General features: G+C 22.3%; 4 protein-coding genes across 4 annotated transcripts; 2 read left to right on the top strand and 2 right to left on the bottom strand. All coding sequences in view use genetic code 6, as the record gives it.

The window, feature by feature from the left end:
• The first annotated feature begins 471 nt into the window (after positions 1-471).
• TTHERM_00684620 (kelch motif protein) lies at positions 472-3,515 on the top strand. Its single transcript, XM_001025163.2, has 6 exons — positions 472-1,438; positions 1,491-1,627; positions 1,681-1,944; positions 2,023-2,696; positions 2,772-3,004; positions 3,056-3,515. Exons 1-6 carry the CDS (start codon positions 578-580, stop codon positions 3,200-3,202), a joined length of 2,316 nt encoding a protein of 771 aa, XP_001025163.2. The 5' UTR covers positions 472-577; the 3' UTR covers positions 3,203-3,515.
• A 488-nt stretch (positions 3,516-4,003) lies between these two features.
• Positions 4,004-8,471, bottom strand: TTHERM_00684610 (hypothetical protein; the record flags this gene model as incomplete). The annotated part of the gene is made up of 4 exons (XM_001025162.2): positions 8,149-8,471; positions 7,173-8,057; positions 6,733-6,949; positions 4,004-6,673 (listed from the first exon to the last, which is right to left on the bottom strand). The coding sequence occupies exons 1-4, from the start codon at positions 8,349-8,351 to the stop codon at positions 4,004-4,006; spliced, it is 3,975 nt and encodes a 1,324-aa protein (XP_001025162.2). The 5' UTR covers positions 8,352-8,471.
• A 994-nt stretch (positions 8,472-9,465) lies between these two features.
• On the bottom strand, positions 9,466-11,237 carry TTHERM_000684609 (hypothetical protein). Its single transcript, XM_012800312.1, has 2 exons — positions 10,393-11,237; positions 9,466-10,334 (listed from the first exon to the last, which is right to left on the bottom strand). The coding sequence occupies exons 1-2, from the start codon at positions 10,876-10,878 to the stop codon at positions 10,128-10,130; spliced, it is 693 nt and encodes a 230-aa protein (XP_012655766.1). The 5' UTR covers positions 10,879-11,237; the 3' UTR covers positions 9,466-10,127.
• A 210-nt stretch (positions 11,238-11,447) lies between these two features.
• On the top strand, positions 11,448-13,353 carry TTHERM_00684590 (plant dual-specificity MAP kinase kinase family domain protein; the record flags this gene model as incomplete). Its single annotated transcript, XM_001025160.1, has 4 exons — positions 11,448-12,335; positions 12,738-12,866; positions 12,934-13,012; positions 13,064-13,353. 4 exons carry the CDS (start codon positions 11,448-11,450, stop codon positions 13,351-13,353), a joined length of 1,386 nt encoding a protein of 461 aa, XP_001025160.1.
• Positions 13,354-14,551: the final 1,198 nt, after the last annotated feature.

The raw sequence follows: 14,551 nt of genomic DNA, 5'->3' as shown, positions 1-14,551 counted from the left end.
AAATAATAATTTAATTGAAAACTAATTAGATTTATTCAGACTTAGATTTAATTAGCAATTATTATTTTGTAAAAATTTTATTGGAGGGTTTAATACAAGTGTTTAAAAAAATATTATTTAATTAGCATCTTCTCAAAAATTAAAAAATAGAATAGATTAGAAATAAATCATTCATGCGATATTTACTTTAAGTTACATTTAATTTTATTATTATTTTCAAGTAATACTAATGTATTTTGATAATATTTGTTAATAAATTTGTTATCATAGTTTAGATTAACAAAAGATTTATTTTGAATCAATCTTAAAAGTTGATAATCAGTAAAATTGTTCTTTTACTTTATTTAAAAGAATAACTATATGAAGTATTTATATGAAATAAATAAATAAACAATCAAACAATATATTATGCATGCAAGCATCCTTTTTAAATTGATTATAATTTACAATCGAATTAAAAAACTAATTTAATTAGTGTCATAGCTAAAAACTAAAACGCAAAAAATTACTTACTTTATAAATATAAAATCGAAGTTATTTATCTTTAAATTAGAGATTTGGTTAAGTAAATAGCAAAATGATGTTTTCAACGTCTAGACTTCATTTAGATTAACCCATGGAAAAAATAACCTACAATCCTAACTAAACAGTTTCCTCATCTCAAAAAAAATTTTACATAAAATAAGATACAGATTCTCCAATTAAAAATAAAAGTTAATTCTAACATTCTACAAAGAGTTTTAGCAAAAAATAATTTGAGTTATAAGTAAGGCAAACGTTTAGGTAAAGATTAGATAAAAAAAAAGATTTTATGACTTAATCTGCCTTATAAAGCACTATAAATTCATCTGATGTAAGGACAGTTGAATAAATTTTTAATTCAACTCATATGGCATTTTTAGCAGCACCAGATGATCTTTTGAATAAGTCTTTAGGTAAAGACTACTTATCTATGAAGAGTTTTACTCCTATGTCAACAATTCTAGTTAATAACTAATCTTGGTAGTCATTTGCTAAAAGGAATTAAGATTAGAGCAATACAAGAGAAGTGATGTCAAATCAACTTGTTTTCAATAGAACTTAAAAAAATTTCCTAGTAAATTAAGCTTAAAAAAACTATACAGAAAATTATGATTAATTGATTGACTCATATAGAAAAAGGGAATAAAAATTTAATTTACCTAAGATTAAGGTTAAGAATCATGACTAAGTGTTAAATAATATGGCTAAGTAGTAAAGCACATCTCCAGTTATTGGAACTGAAGGTAATCTGATGCCATAATAGCATAACGAAGAAGACGATGATCCGTTTAACAATTAAAATAAAGAATAAAATGAGAAAAAGCTAACAAATTTAAAATTTTATTGGTATTGTATCACTGATGATGGTTGGAGACCTGAGACAAGAGAATATCCGAGTCTTACATACATTGATGGAGTATGAAATATTATATATATTAAATTTTTAGCATCTTTATTTATTAAATAAGAGATTATATTTATACGGAGGCATGGGTTTAGATTTATTTAACACAATGTGCTACCTTGATTTTCAAACATGGAAATGGACAAATATGGATTAAGCAGCTTAACTTTAAGAAGGAAGATATGGTCATACTGCTCATTTGTAAAATGAAATTTAAATATTTTATATTTTAATTATTTTTTATGATATGAAAGATATAAAAAAGACTTGCTTGTATTTGGTGGAGAAAAAAAATATAATTCTCATCTTAAAATGAGATAATGTTTTAATGATATTTAAATATACGAATTTTCTAAGAATAGTTGGAATTAAATTAGGACATTCGGAGATATTATTGAAAATAGAAGAAATCATGCATCAGTTTTAATTACCAAGTTTTTATTTATATTTGGAGGTATCAACAGTTATAATAAACATTTATACGATTTTGTATCAATTAATTTAGAAACTTTTAAATGGTATTTTATTTATTTATTTATTTTTATCAAAATATTTGTACAAAAATGATAACTTTTTATTTTATGGATATTCTAAAGTAACATATTGTAAGTTGAAGGATTAGATAAAGGTCTCGCTTTCCACTAAATGACCCCTATTTTCAGAGGAGATGCTAAAATTGAAAATCCTTATTATAATGTAGAAATTAAAAAAACAAAAGATAAAAAAGTTAGAAAAGTCAAAGAAGAAGGGTTGTACGTATTTGGAGGTTTGCTACAAAATGGAGAGGCAACAAATTAATTAAGAATAATAAAGCTAGGATAAAAACCACTTAAGTGGGTAGTACCTGATGTTAAAGGAGCACTTCCAATGGCAAGATATCAACATTCTCAGCACTATTATGATGATTTAAATGTACTTATTGTTTATGGTGGCAGAAATGATAATTCAAAATTCTATAGAAGCTATAATATGAATATTAGCTAAAATGGAATTCTTGGTGATATATGCCTCCTAGACTTAGAAACATTAAATTGGATAAGTGTTGAAGAAAATGGTCTTAAGAATCTTCAAAAATGTGCTTTTGCATCCTAAATAATTGGATCTAAAATTATAATTTTTGGTGGATACCAAGAAAAGGGGTTTGTAAATGCTGACATGTATGTCTTGGAATTAGATTAATCAAAAAACAGAAAATTAATTAAAGAGAGCAACAACCCTCTACAGTCAGGACTTTCTAAGAACTGCATTTCCATTGTTGATATTTTGAATAGTAAAAATTAAATTAACACAAACGAATTAATTTACATCAAATTAACATATTTTTAAAATGAATTAAACTTAAAAGACCATACTGACTTGTTTGATATTTAAGATGAGTTTTCTAAGCAAAAAAAAAAGAAAAATTAGTTAAATGATACAGGTAGTAAAGTTGAATTGTCTGATAATGAAACAAGTCACATATTGGGTATGAGAACTTACTAGCCGATACCTTAAAGTATACTTAGGAGTAGAAAATCATCTATAAATAAATCATTTTTGTCTTCTTTGCAATAAAATTAAAATGGACTTAAATTCAAAGTAGTTATTTAACAGTAATTTTAATATAATGAATTATTTATAAAATATAAGGTTGATGATAATGGAATACCTTCATTAAATTGTGTACCTGAAGAAGAGGAGGATTTGGGCTAGTTTAGTACAAAAATAATTATTGAATAAGAAAAATAATAAAATGTAAGTAAAAATAAAAAAACAGTTAGCTATGCCTAAATCTGACTTGATCTTATTTTGTTAAACAAGAAATTTTGTTTTAATTAATTAATTAATTAAATCAATCAGTAAGTAAGTAAATAATTCAAACAAAAAGGTAAACATTTCAAAAGATATTAAAATTATTTATTAAGTATTAATTTGTATATTATATTTATTAATTATTCTTTATTTTTTTTGTAAAAAAATTATTTATTGTAATTTTAATATTCAACCATGTTCTCAACCTATAGAATTTAAAATACTTCTTAAAAAATAAATTAATAATTTCAATAATATACATACATTCCTATATTCATGTTTTAGTTATTAAATAAACAAGAAACCTAAATTTTGTAATTTCATTGTTTGTGGGATTCCAAAATAATTTTACTTAATTATGTTTTAAATCATAATAAAAGAAAATAAAATAAATATTGATCTGGGCTAGGATTTAATAGATCTTCAATTATACTAATTTATTTTATTATTTTGTAAGCAAAAAAAATGAAACTATACTTTTTTAATAGTAAAAAGACTGTTTGCTTCAAGAGAAAGAAGAGAAAGATGCAAAATAAAATTTAGAAATATAAAAAGTAATAGTATAAGAACCTACCTACTTGGTTTATTATTAAATGTATCAAACATTTATAAATATATACAAGATAAATATTAACATTTTTATTTATATGATACTTTATTTAATAAAAATGAATTTTACAAATTTTAACTTAAAATAAAAACATAATTCAAATTCAACATGCATGCAATTCTTTTAATTTTTTAAGAAAATTTATATGAACAAAAATTAAATTATTACTCAATCACTCATTGTTTTTTTGAGTTTATTTAGTACATGACTATGTGTCCTCCATCACTTGATTTGTTTGTTAAATTTATGTAGTTATTTTAATTATTTTATTTTTAGGTATTAGAGGTGCTCTTTTTTAGAAAAGTTTGTTATGTGCTATATACACTATTCATGTTATTTGAGTTTACATTTGAAGTATCTTAAGTCAAAGTTAAACTATTATTTTTTGTCAAATTATTTATTGACTTGCTATCAAATTTTTTAGCCATTTTTTATGAGTTATTTGATTATCTCAAAGCCTCTTTACTACTAGAATTGGAAAATTTACTATCTTGTGCTAATGTAATTATGTTATTTCCTGCTGACTATATTATCTTTTCTAATTGTTATGTATGTTAATTTAGCTTTTAAAGATTAATTACATTTTAGTTTTTGTTTTAATTTATCTAAGGATTATCAGGTTTTATTAGACTGCTTTTTCTTTCTTAAGTTCTTTGCTTTTATAAAAATTATTGAGAGTTTTAAGTTGCTTCACCTTTTAATTCCTTTTATTGATGTAAAGATTTCGAGGAATACTATCCTATATATAAGTCTTAAATTTTAATTCCTTAAGTCTAGCTGTTACTGCCTTTTAATTAAATTACTACTTGGTTTGGAGAGTCTTACCTTTTATAGGTTGTTTAGCTTTTCTTTTATTGCTTTTGCTAGACTGCTATAAAATTTTTTTATTGTGCTGTTAATTTGGTTTAAATATGAGACATATGTTTTGAATTTAATTGATTTGTCTGATTAGTACCTTTTTAGTTCACTTTTAAATCTTTTATTTATTTATTCTGAATTTATTGCTTTTAGCTATTCTTCACTTACTCAGTCATTTGTTATTCTTATATTATTTACAAAGAGCATACATTACTTGGTAAATTACTATTTTCATCAAATATTTAACTTAAATTTTATTTAGAAACACTACTTCCTGGTACTATAAAATCAGTATTTGATGATTATTAAATACCTCCCATAAAATTTAATAATTCATTAATAGATTGAACAGATTCTATGTCTCTTTTATGCTTTTTAATGTCACTTTTAGAGACATGTGAATATTTAGCATCAGAAGAGTTTTATGATGACTCTTTACTAAATTTGTTTAAATCTTCCTTGCTATCAAGAGCAAAAATAGGTTTTATGCTGAATTCTTCAATAATTTTTTAGTGCTATTTTTTCATTTCAACAATAAAAGGCGATTCATCTCCATTATTATTATCAAATTCTCTCAAATTTTCTATTTTTTGTTTATCATCCACTTGCTAAATTTTATCGCTTAAACTTTTACCTTCAATTTATATTTTATCCTTATTTTCTTAATCCTGCATCTTATTTTAAATAACATTTTTGTTGTTACTATTTTTACTTGCCTCAGTATTAATCTGCTTTTCTTAGTTATTTTATTCCTATTATTGTTATTCATTTTAGCTTGAATTCTTTCTTAAATCTAAGACCTATCCTGCTGAATAGCTTTTATCTTTTAAATTTTATATCTGATTTGTATACTGAGCTTCCTTTAAGCTGCAACTATTTGGTTTTGCTGGTGTTTTGTATAGATTAATAAAATCTGGATTAGCTTCACAGTCATCATCTTCATCATATTAAGCAGAATTTTTTTATTGTTTATTTTCCTCTGTGTTATTCTTTTCTAGCAATAACTTTTGTTCTATCTTATTTGAAAAAACTACATCTTCAATATAATTCTGATAATCTATTTTTTATTGCAAATTATAAGGACTTGCTTTAGTTTATTCTTTTTTTTTGAAATTTTTTTCATTTACTAAATGATTTTATTGATCTTTATTTTAAATGTTTTCAGAAAAACTGCTTGGTTTATTTTTTGATGTCTATTGAGATAAATCATAGCAAATTTAATTGTGGTTAACTATTAATGGAATTGGATTATTTCCTTTCATCATTAAAACTCTATTTGAAAGCTCGTTAATTTAATCCTCTGTGTAAGTAATTTCAGATCCAAATCCACAAGAGCTATCAATTTAATTAGTTACACTTATTGGACTCTCAGGGAAAGTAATCTAACGTTAAGAAGAATTATTTTATTACTAAGTTTACATTTTTTACGTAGAATTTTTTTATGAATTAGATTGATTTTATTTTAACTTTTGATTATCTGATAGTTACTATGTTTTTTATGAAGGTTTTTTATTGTCTGAATCATTGTCATAAAGCTAGAAGTGCTTTTACGACTAGGAAGCCCCATTAATTATTTGTGTGGAAGATGAGCGAGAATTTTGTTTCAATAGTTTTTAGCTATTTACTATTTTTTCATTACTTTGATGATGCTAAATGCTTTTTTATGATTTTTAATGATGACTATTAGTTTTACTGTCTGATTTTTGAGATTATAAATTAGTTTTGTTATTATTCTTGTGTGCAGATGATGAAATCAAACCTAATTTATCATCTGCAATTTAATTAATTTTGCTTTTGCTTTAATACACACTACTTAAACTTTTTCTACTTTTTTATACCTAACTATTTTTGGAGGTATTTTAATTTAATGTTCCTTTAATCTGTTATGCCTACGATTGAGGAGAGCTTTTTTATGAAAGTGAAACCTAATTCTTAGCTTCTTCAGTAATAGTTGAGTATTCTTTTTAGGCTTTTATCCTGGAATCGTTCTATTTATTAACAAGTTATTTTTTCTTCACAAATTTATTTTTTATAATCAAATTTTTACCAATGAATTATTTTTTAATAATTTGCTGCTTTCACTTCCTTGGTTTATTTGGGGATTTTAAACTACTTCTTACTCATGATTACTTCTTTGATTATCAATAACATCAGATTAATTTTTAAAATAATAAATATTCATAATTTTAGAGATATTTTTATTAAGATCTTATTATGATGTTTCATGAATTCTTTGTGACTTACTTCCCTCTTCAGAGTTACGACTTTTTAATTAAATAAAAGTAATTTATTTATGGATGAATAAACATTTAAAATTAGCATCCTTAGAAAACTTTCACAATAAAATTTAATAACATTTATTCCTTTGTAAATAAAATATACAAATTAAGCTACTAGTAAGAACTAAATAAAGGCGTTTATTCAAAAATAAATTAAACTTTCAAACCCTTTTATTTAATAAAATAAGCTAATTAATTAATTAATTACCTACTATATATTTAATAATCATCAATTGCGACAATTTCTTCATTATTGCTTGTTTACTAAATAGACCTGAAGGAGTTCTTTGCTATTTATTATTCCTAAATAAATTATATATTTTAATTGTTTTATTCGCTTCCCTCAAGTTAAAGTGAGTTATTGATCAAATTATTTTAGGTATTTTTATTATTATCAATACTATCGAATTATTATAAAGGAGAATAATTTGACTTTACTGATACTGCTGTTGTTATTGGGTTAGCAGTAGTGTTATTAGATTATATTGAGTCAGAAAATTTGTGGCGGAAACTATCAGAATACCTTATAATTGCTTTTTAAATATCTTATGCATTACCTTTCTCCTCAACACTCCTCCTCCTCTCTATATAACCAAATGTTTAAGGCTAATTATTTTATTAAATTATATAAGTCATGCATTTCTATTTCTACTTTATTTAAGTGGGTGACAAAGGAAGAGATGATAGATTACTACTTTATACTGGATTAGGCTAAGCATTCTATTCAATTGGATTATTTTAAGCATTATCATTACTTATAAACTTAATAAATATTGGCTATTAAACTCTCTAATCATATTAAACACCATTTTGCTATGCTGCATAGTTTGCACTATTACTTCTTTAATAATTTTAATATGTTTAAGCAAAACCTTGGCTTGGAGAGCTGGATATAGCAGTAGGAGTTGCAGGCTTTTACAAGGTTTAATATTTCTAAGGTTAAAACGAAACTACTTCATTTTAATTTTTTTTAACTTCGATTATTTATCTATTCGCATAATTGTGGTTTGCTAAACTCTGTTAATGCTATTTGACCATCATCTACTTGAAATCTATTGTTTAGCTTTTAAGCACCTTTGCTGTATTTGATAAGCTTAAAATAAAAAAGTTAACTTATAGAAACATTTAAAATATATTAATTCAATTTAAAATTTTTTTAGGGTTATTAATGCAATAATTATTACAATCTATTAGAAGGACTGTTTTCAATGCCTTAGTTGATCTAAATTCCAGTATGATTAATACTTTAAATTAAATATTGAGGAGGACTAGCATAGTTTGATTTTGGAGATAAGACCTAAATTTAGCCTGGTATTTTCTATGGCTATATGCCTTGTAGATTTAGGTGAAAGTTATGTATCTATTAGTAGTTGATTTAATTGTTCATTTTATTTTAAATAGAGACTAACTTTTATTTCTTAATCTTTTATTTAAAATGGATTAACTATCTATCTATCTATTTATTAGCTTTCAAGCTTTTGTAACAAAATAAATTATTAAAATTTTTGCAATAAATAATATTAAGAAATCAATTCTGCTTAAAAGCAACTTGTTAGATCTAAACTTGGTATTCAGTAAAAATCCTCCCTTTCATCATTTGACCTTATATGATTAACTAGCTAGCTAATTATCATGTATTTATATATGACAGATAATTGATTGGTTTGAAAATATTGATTATAAAGATTAAAGTATGAAATAATAATCTTAAATAAATTAAAGAATTTTTTATTTTATAAAGCAAGGTTATTTTTAAACTGTTACTCTAGTGAAATAAAATTTTGTTATTTTTAGGAATTTAAATGTAGATAAGAATCAGAAAATTCAATAGTATTTTATTAAAAATTTAAATATTTTAAGAAGTAAGGAAAAATTATTTTTTTTTATTTATTTTTTATGATGTTCTATTTTTATTTTTAATAAATTTATTTTTAATCTATCATTTTATTTATCTGTTTATTAATTGAATTCGTAGTATTTAATTATGTAAATTTTATTCTAATTAAATTTTGATAAATTTGTAAATAAATTTAATTTCTAATTTATTCAATATAGAAAAAAAATAAGATAATATCAATTGTTTGATTAATATACTCTTTAGTTTAATATTTTTTATTTTAAATATCATAGATATTTCTTAAATTTCAGTAATATACTCATTTTCAGCAAATAAAATAATTTATATAATATATTGTCTAACTCAATGAAAATATTTTTTGTAAATTAAACTTTTTAGTTTATTTATTTATTTTATATAATATTTGTTTGGTTATTGTGTTTCTTCTTTTTATTATAATTTAATTTAAAATTATAAATTTTATTATTAAAGTATCTATTTTTTGTTAAAACCTCGCTTTTTTTAGCAGGAATACAAAGGTTTGAGAGTATACAGTATCCATGATATAGAATAAGTAAATAATGTAAAATGAACTATTTATCATTTTTATACGATTTTTATTTGTAAAAAAATAAAGAAATATTAAAAGTTTAAGATAATTTTAGTTAGGTTTAAATATTTTTTATTTATTTTTTTGTTAAAATTAACATTTCAAAAACGAAAAATTTTTTTTATATTTTAATTTATTGAATGTGATTAAAGAGAATACATTTTTTTAAAATAATCTAAATTAACTAAGATACATCCTGCTGACGCTTATTTTATAAACAAAATTAATTGTTTTGCGATTATTATTGTAAGAGAGTGATGACTTACTTATCTTAAATATTAATTAATTCTAAACTGAGAAAAGATATATCAATTAATCTTTAATAAATAAACAAATTGAATAAATATTAATAATGTCATAAATTATACAATAGGGATTATCTGAATTAGCGATTTTATTTATAGCTGAAATAAAAGACAAAGCTCATTTTAAATACGGGCATTCTTTAGATTATATTTTAGAGCTACTTATTTATACTTTTATTTACTTAAACGAACAATAAAACTTTAGGAATAATTAGCAAATCTAAAAATCAAAATGGTATTTTATTAGAGATGACATTAAAAGCTCCAAAATAATTAAGCTAATAAACTTAATTCTCATAGTTACTTTTTCAATTTTATCTCTTATACATGAAAATGAATTTAAGCACGTATTTTAGAATATACTTTAAGGCCTTTTGCTTGTTTTAATGCTCAGATAATATAAAAATCTTCTCACATTCTGCGAAGCACTTTTATTTACAAAAGTATGTACTGAATTTTTATGTCTATTGTTTGCATTTATTCCTCATTATGGTTACTTGTAAGATATTTCTTAAGTTGCAGATTTATTTTTGATATCATCAATTGCTATTCCTTTAATTAGCTTGTTAGTATTTTAGTTTATCTTAAAAAGTGTTCTAATTCCTTTTGGATTGATTACTATATAATTAGGTATAATGTTACATTTAGTTAAGTTTAATCCAATAAAGTTAATTACTCTGACTCTACAAGAAAAAAATTCTATTTATTGCTTAGTTTATATGGTTGTAGTGACAATAATAGGTATCTTGTTAAGTGAATTATGCAAGAAAAGAATTTAACTTATTTACGTAAGAAAAATTTTCCACTTTTAAGTAGTCCTGATTTTTTCTGGAGGTGTTTACATAGCACCAAACTTGACTTTAATGGCTTCTAGTGGACTTATATGGATTTTCTTTATATTAGAATTTTTAAGATAAGAGTTTTCTACAAGTATCCTTATTTTTAATCGCCTGGATTAATTTGTATCACAATTTATAGATGAAAGAGATTCTAAAAAGCTCATTTTAACGCATGTTTATTTACTTTTAGGTGTATCTTATCCTTTTATTTATGAATACAACTTGCTTGAAGTGAATCTAAGCTCGTTTTATGAAAAGGCTCTGAGTGGAGTTTTAATTCTTGGAATCGGAGATAGTTTTGCAGCAATAATTGGAAGGAGCATCGGAAAATTGAAAGTATTCAAGTATTTCAATAACAGAAAAACACTTGAAGGATTTTTAGCATTTATTGGTTCTATTATTTTATTTGTTAAGCTTTTTAACTTTTTAGTTATTAGGGACAAGTAAAATATGATAGTTATGAATGATTGGTTTTATATTAAGGTAATATTATTGGCTTTTATAGAGTGTTTCACAGCCTAAGTTGATAACTTGCTTCTTCCTTTTTTATTTTTATCATTATGAATTTATTTATCCGTTTATTCATTATTTTTGTTTCTGTAATAATTTAAATAACTCTATTTATCTTTAAATAAATTGAATTTTATAACTAGCTGTAGATAGAAATAGCTTTTTGTATTTGTAATTGCAAATAATTAATTATTAATAAGAATGAGTAATAAAAAGAGCGGATAATTTTAAAAATTGAAATTCAAAAAATTGATTGATTATTAGTTCGCAACATTAATATTGTTCTAAAAAGATATCAAAAATTTTAGAACATTAAAAATCAGAATATACATACATACATACACAAATATATATATATAATTTAAAACTCTAGTTTGTTAAAATGGATTTCGCTAAATACTTTTTTAACACCTCAAACACTTCCTTTTTTAAATCCAGCAACAGCAATGAGGCAAATAATTCTAAAATATAATAAAACATTTCGAATAAAAATAGTGATTCTGAGCTATCTGTTTAGTCTAAATAGATTAAATCTAATTCAAAAGATTTATAGCAATCTACAGGCAAGTTTAATGAAACTGCATTTTTTAATAATTAATCAACGAATTCAAGTTAAAATATTTTCTCAAGTTAATACAAAGCAAATATAAACAAGTAAGGATAGTAAAATGCGTTAAATAATATGTAAGTTGGTCCGTTTTAAATAGGAAATAACACCAATGGTTCTATTTAGAAGGCAAACCAATAATAGGAACTAATATTTGATATAAAAGAAAATAAAACATTTTTCCCGTTTTTGAGCTGCTTAAAATAAAAGAAAGAAATTTCTGACAAAGAAAACGATGACCCTAATAATAATGAAAATAAAAATAAATCTCCTTTAATAAACTAACAAGCCTAATAAAATATAAAAAAATCTCCCCCTTATCATAATATTTATAAAGGAACTTAAGATCGTATATTTAATCCTTATGAATGGAGTATACAAGATTTTGAAATAGGGCGTCCTTTAGGATCTGGTAAATTTGGACATGTCTACTTAGCTCGTGAACGTAAAACTAAATTTATAGTTGCGATAAAAGTTTTAAGCAAAAAGTAGTTAATCGATAATAATGCAGAAATATAATTTAGAAGAGAAATTGAAATACAATCTCATTTAAAGCATGAAAACATCTTATAAATGTATGGATTCTTTTGGGATGATAAAAAAATATACCTAATATTAGAATATGCTTCTGGAGGAGAGTTATACAAAGAATTAAAATCTCAAGTAAAAATTATTTTTATTTTAAAATATTTTTAATGACTTCTGATAATTAATTTTATGAATTTTAATAAATCTATTTTATTTTTTTTTAAATTATCTAATTTTATAATCTATCTTGATTTAAAAATAGCCAATTAACTAACAACTAACTAAAATAAAATTTTTAAATTTTTAGTTTTTAAAAAAAGTTTTTTAAATATTTTTCAATCAACAACCAAAAAAAATTATTGAAAATAGAAAATTAATAAAACATTAAAGAAATTTAATTTTCAATTTAGATTTTGAGATTAAAATTTAAATTTGATTGCTATTTATTACATTCTAAATTATATTTAACATTTGAGATAAATATATCTATTTATTTTATATTAATTATTAAACTTAATATTCTTTAATAATTTAAAGCCTCTCAGAAGATTTGATGAAGTTACAGCTGCAAAATATATAAAATAGGTAGCATCTGCTCTAAAGTATTTACACAGTAAGCATGTAATTCATAGAGACATAAAACCAGAAAATTTGCTTAACTGTGATGTAATAATTTTAATTAGATTATGAGGATATAAATCTTTAATTAATTTTCATAAAATTTTACATATAGGGAACAATAAAAATTTCAGATTTTGGATGGTCAGCACATGCTCCAAGCAATAAGAGAAATACTCTATGTGGAACTTTAGGTATTTATTCTTAAATTTTAATAATAAATAGTTAATTAATTTAATTAACAGATTATCTGCCTCCTGAAATGGTTGAACATTAGAGCCATGGTAGTCATGCTGATTTATGGTGCTTAGGTATATTAACATATGAATTTTGTGTTGGTTCTCCTCCCTTTGAAGATAGATAAAATAAAAAAACATATGAAAAAATAAAATAAGTTGATATTAAATATCCAGATTATTTATCATCAGACGTAGTCGATTTCATTTCTCGTCTTTTAACAAAATAACCTTCAAAAAGAATGAATTTAGAATAAGCTCTTAACCATAAATGGGTTAAAATGTATAATGAAAATTGATAAATAAGTCTATTTATTTATTGTCGAAGGATATTAAAGACATATTATATTATTAAGATTAAACAATTTGTATACATAAAATTTTGTGTTATTTATTACTAGAAAAGCTTACTTATGATGGTTTAAAACATTTATAAAATATTATTATGAGTTATTTATTATACAATACAAAAAAATTCTTAAAAAAATTTGATTTTTCTTTCTTAAATAAAAATTACAATTAAATAGATATATATATTACTTAATTTCTTGTGGAAAAAAATAAAATTTAATAAATTTTATTACTATTTGGATATTCACTGTAACATTTATGCTATTAAAATACCTACAAAAATAAAAAATTTGTTATAAAAAACAATAAATTAAAAAAATTAATTTATAAATACAAAATTTAAAAATTATTCTTTTTATTTTAACAAGCACTTTATTTTTAAGACTAGTTTAATTATAAATTTTAAAAGTTTTAATTCTAAATTCAGTAAGCTACCTTTTTTTTTGTTTTATTTCTAATTATTAATTTAGATTGGAAGATTTGAGTTGTCTTTTAATTTGATATCTAAGCTCAATAAATAATGGTAAATAATGAATTAAAATTTTTATGTAAGGAATCTAATAAATAGTGATTAAAACCATGATCTTTCATATCAATATGTAACTTTTATCAATTAAAGTATTGGGAAATTAATCATGATTTATTAAATTAAGTTGTGGTAAAAATAAATAATTTTTGATACAAAATTTAATTGATAAGATTTTTTTCACTGAATTTATTTTTTGATTACAATTAAGTAACAAAGACAGACAAAGTAAGATATAAATAATTGACATATTTGTAAATGTTTTGCCAAATATTTTTACATTTTTAGTAAAATATTAAACCAATTTTTAGGAATATAATACTTTGCATGCAGATTTTAATCTTTTTTTTAATTGTTTGTTAAAAATAATAGATATAAGATTGAGTTTGATCTATTAGTCCAGTAACTTAAAGTCTATATACATTAAAAGTATTAATCAATATCTTTAAATAGTAAAACAATAATATTACTATCAAAATGTGTAGTACTTAAAAATTATTTATCAAATTTTACTTGATCTAGTTAGCAACTAAATCAGTAAAAAAATGTTTGAAATTAGTTATTTGTTACTCTTAAAAATAAAAAAAAAAAGAAAAAATGCAAATCTAAGTCTAGAATTT

This window comes from Tetrahymena thermophila, assembly GCF_000189635.1.
Source record: "Tetrahymena thermophila SB210 genomic scaffold scf_8254365, whole genome shotgun sequence".
NCBI lineage: Eukaryota > Ciliophora > Oligohymenophorea > Hymenostomatida > Tetrahymenidae > Tetrahymena > Tetrahymena thermophila.
Note: the sequence above shows the minus strand (reverse complement) of the source record. Positions and strands in the feature narration are given on the sequence as shown.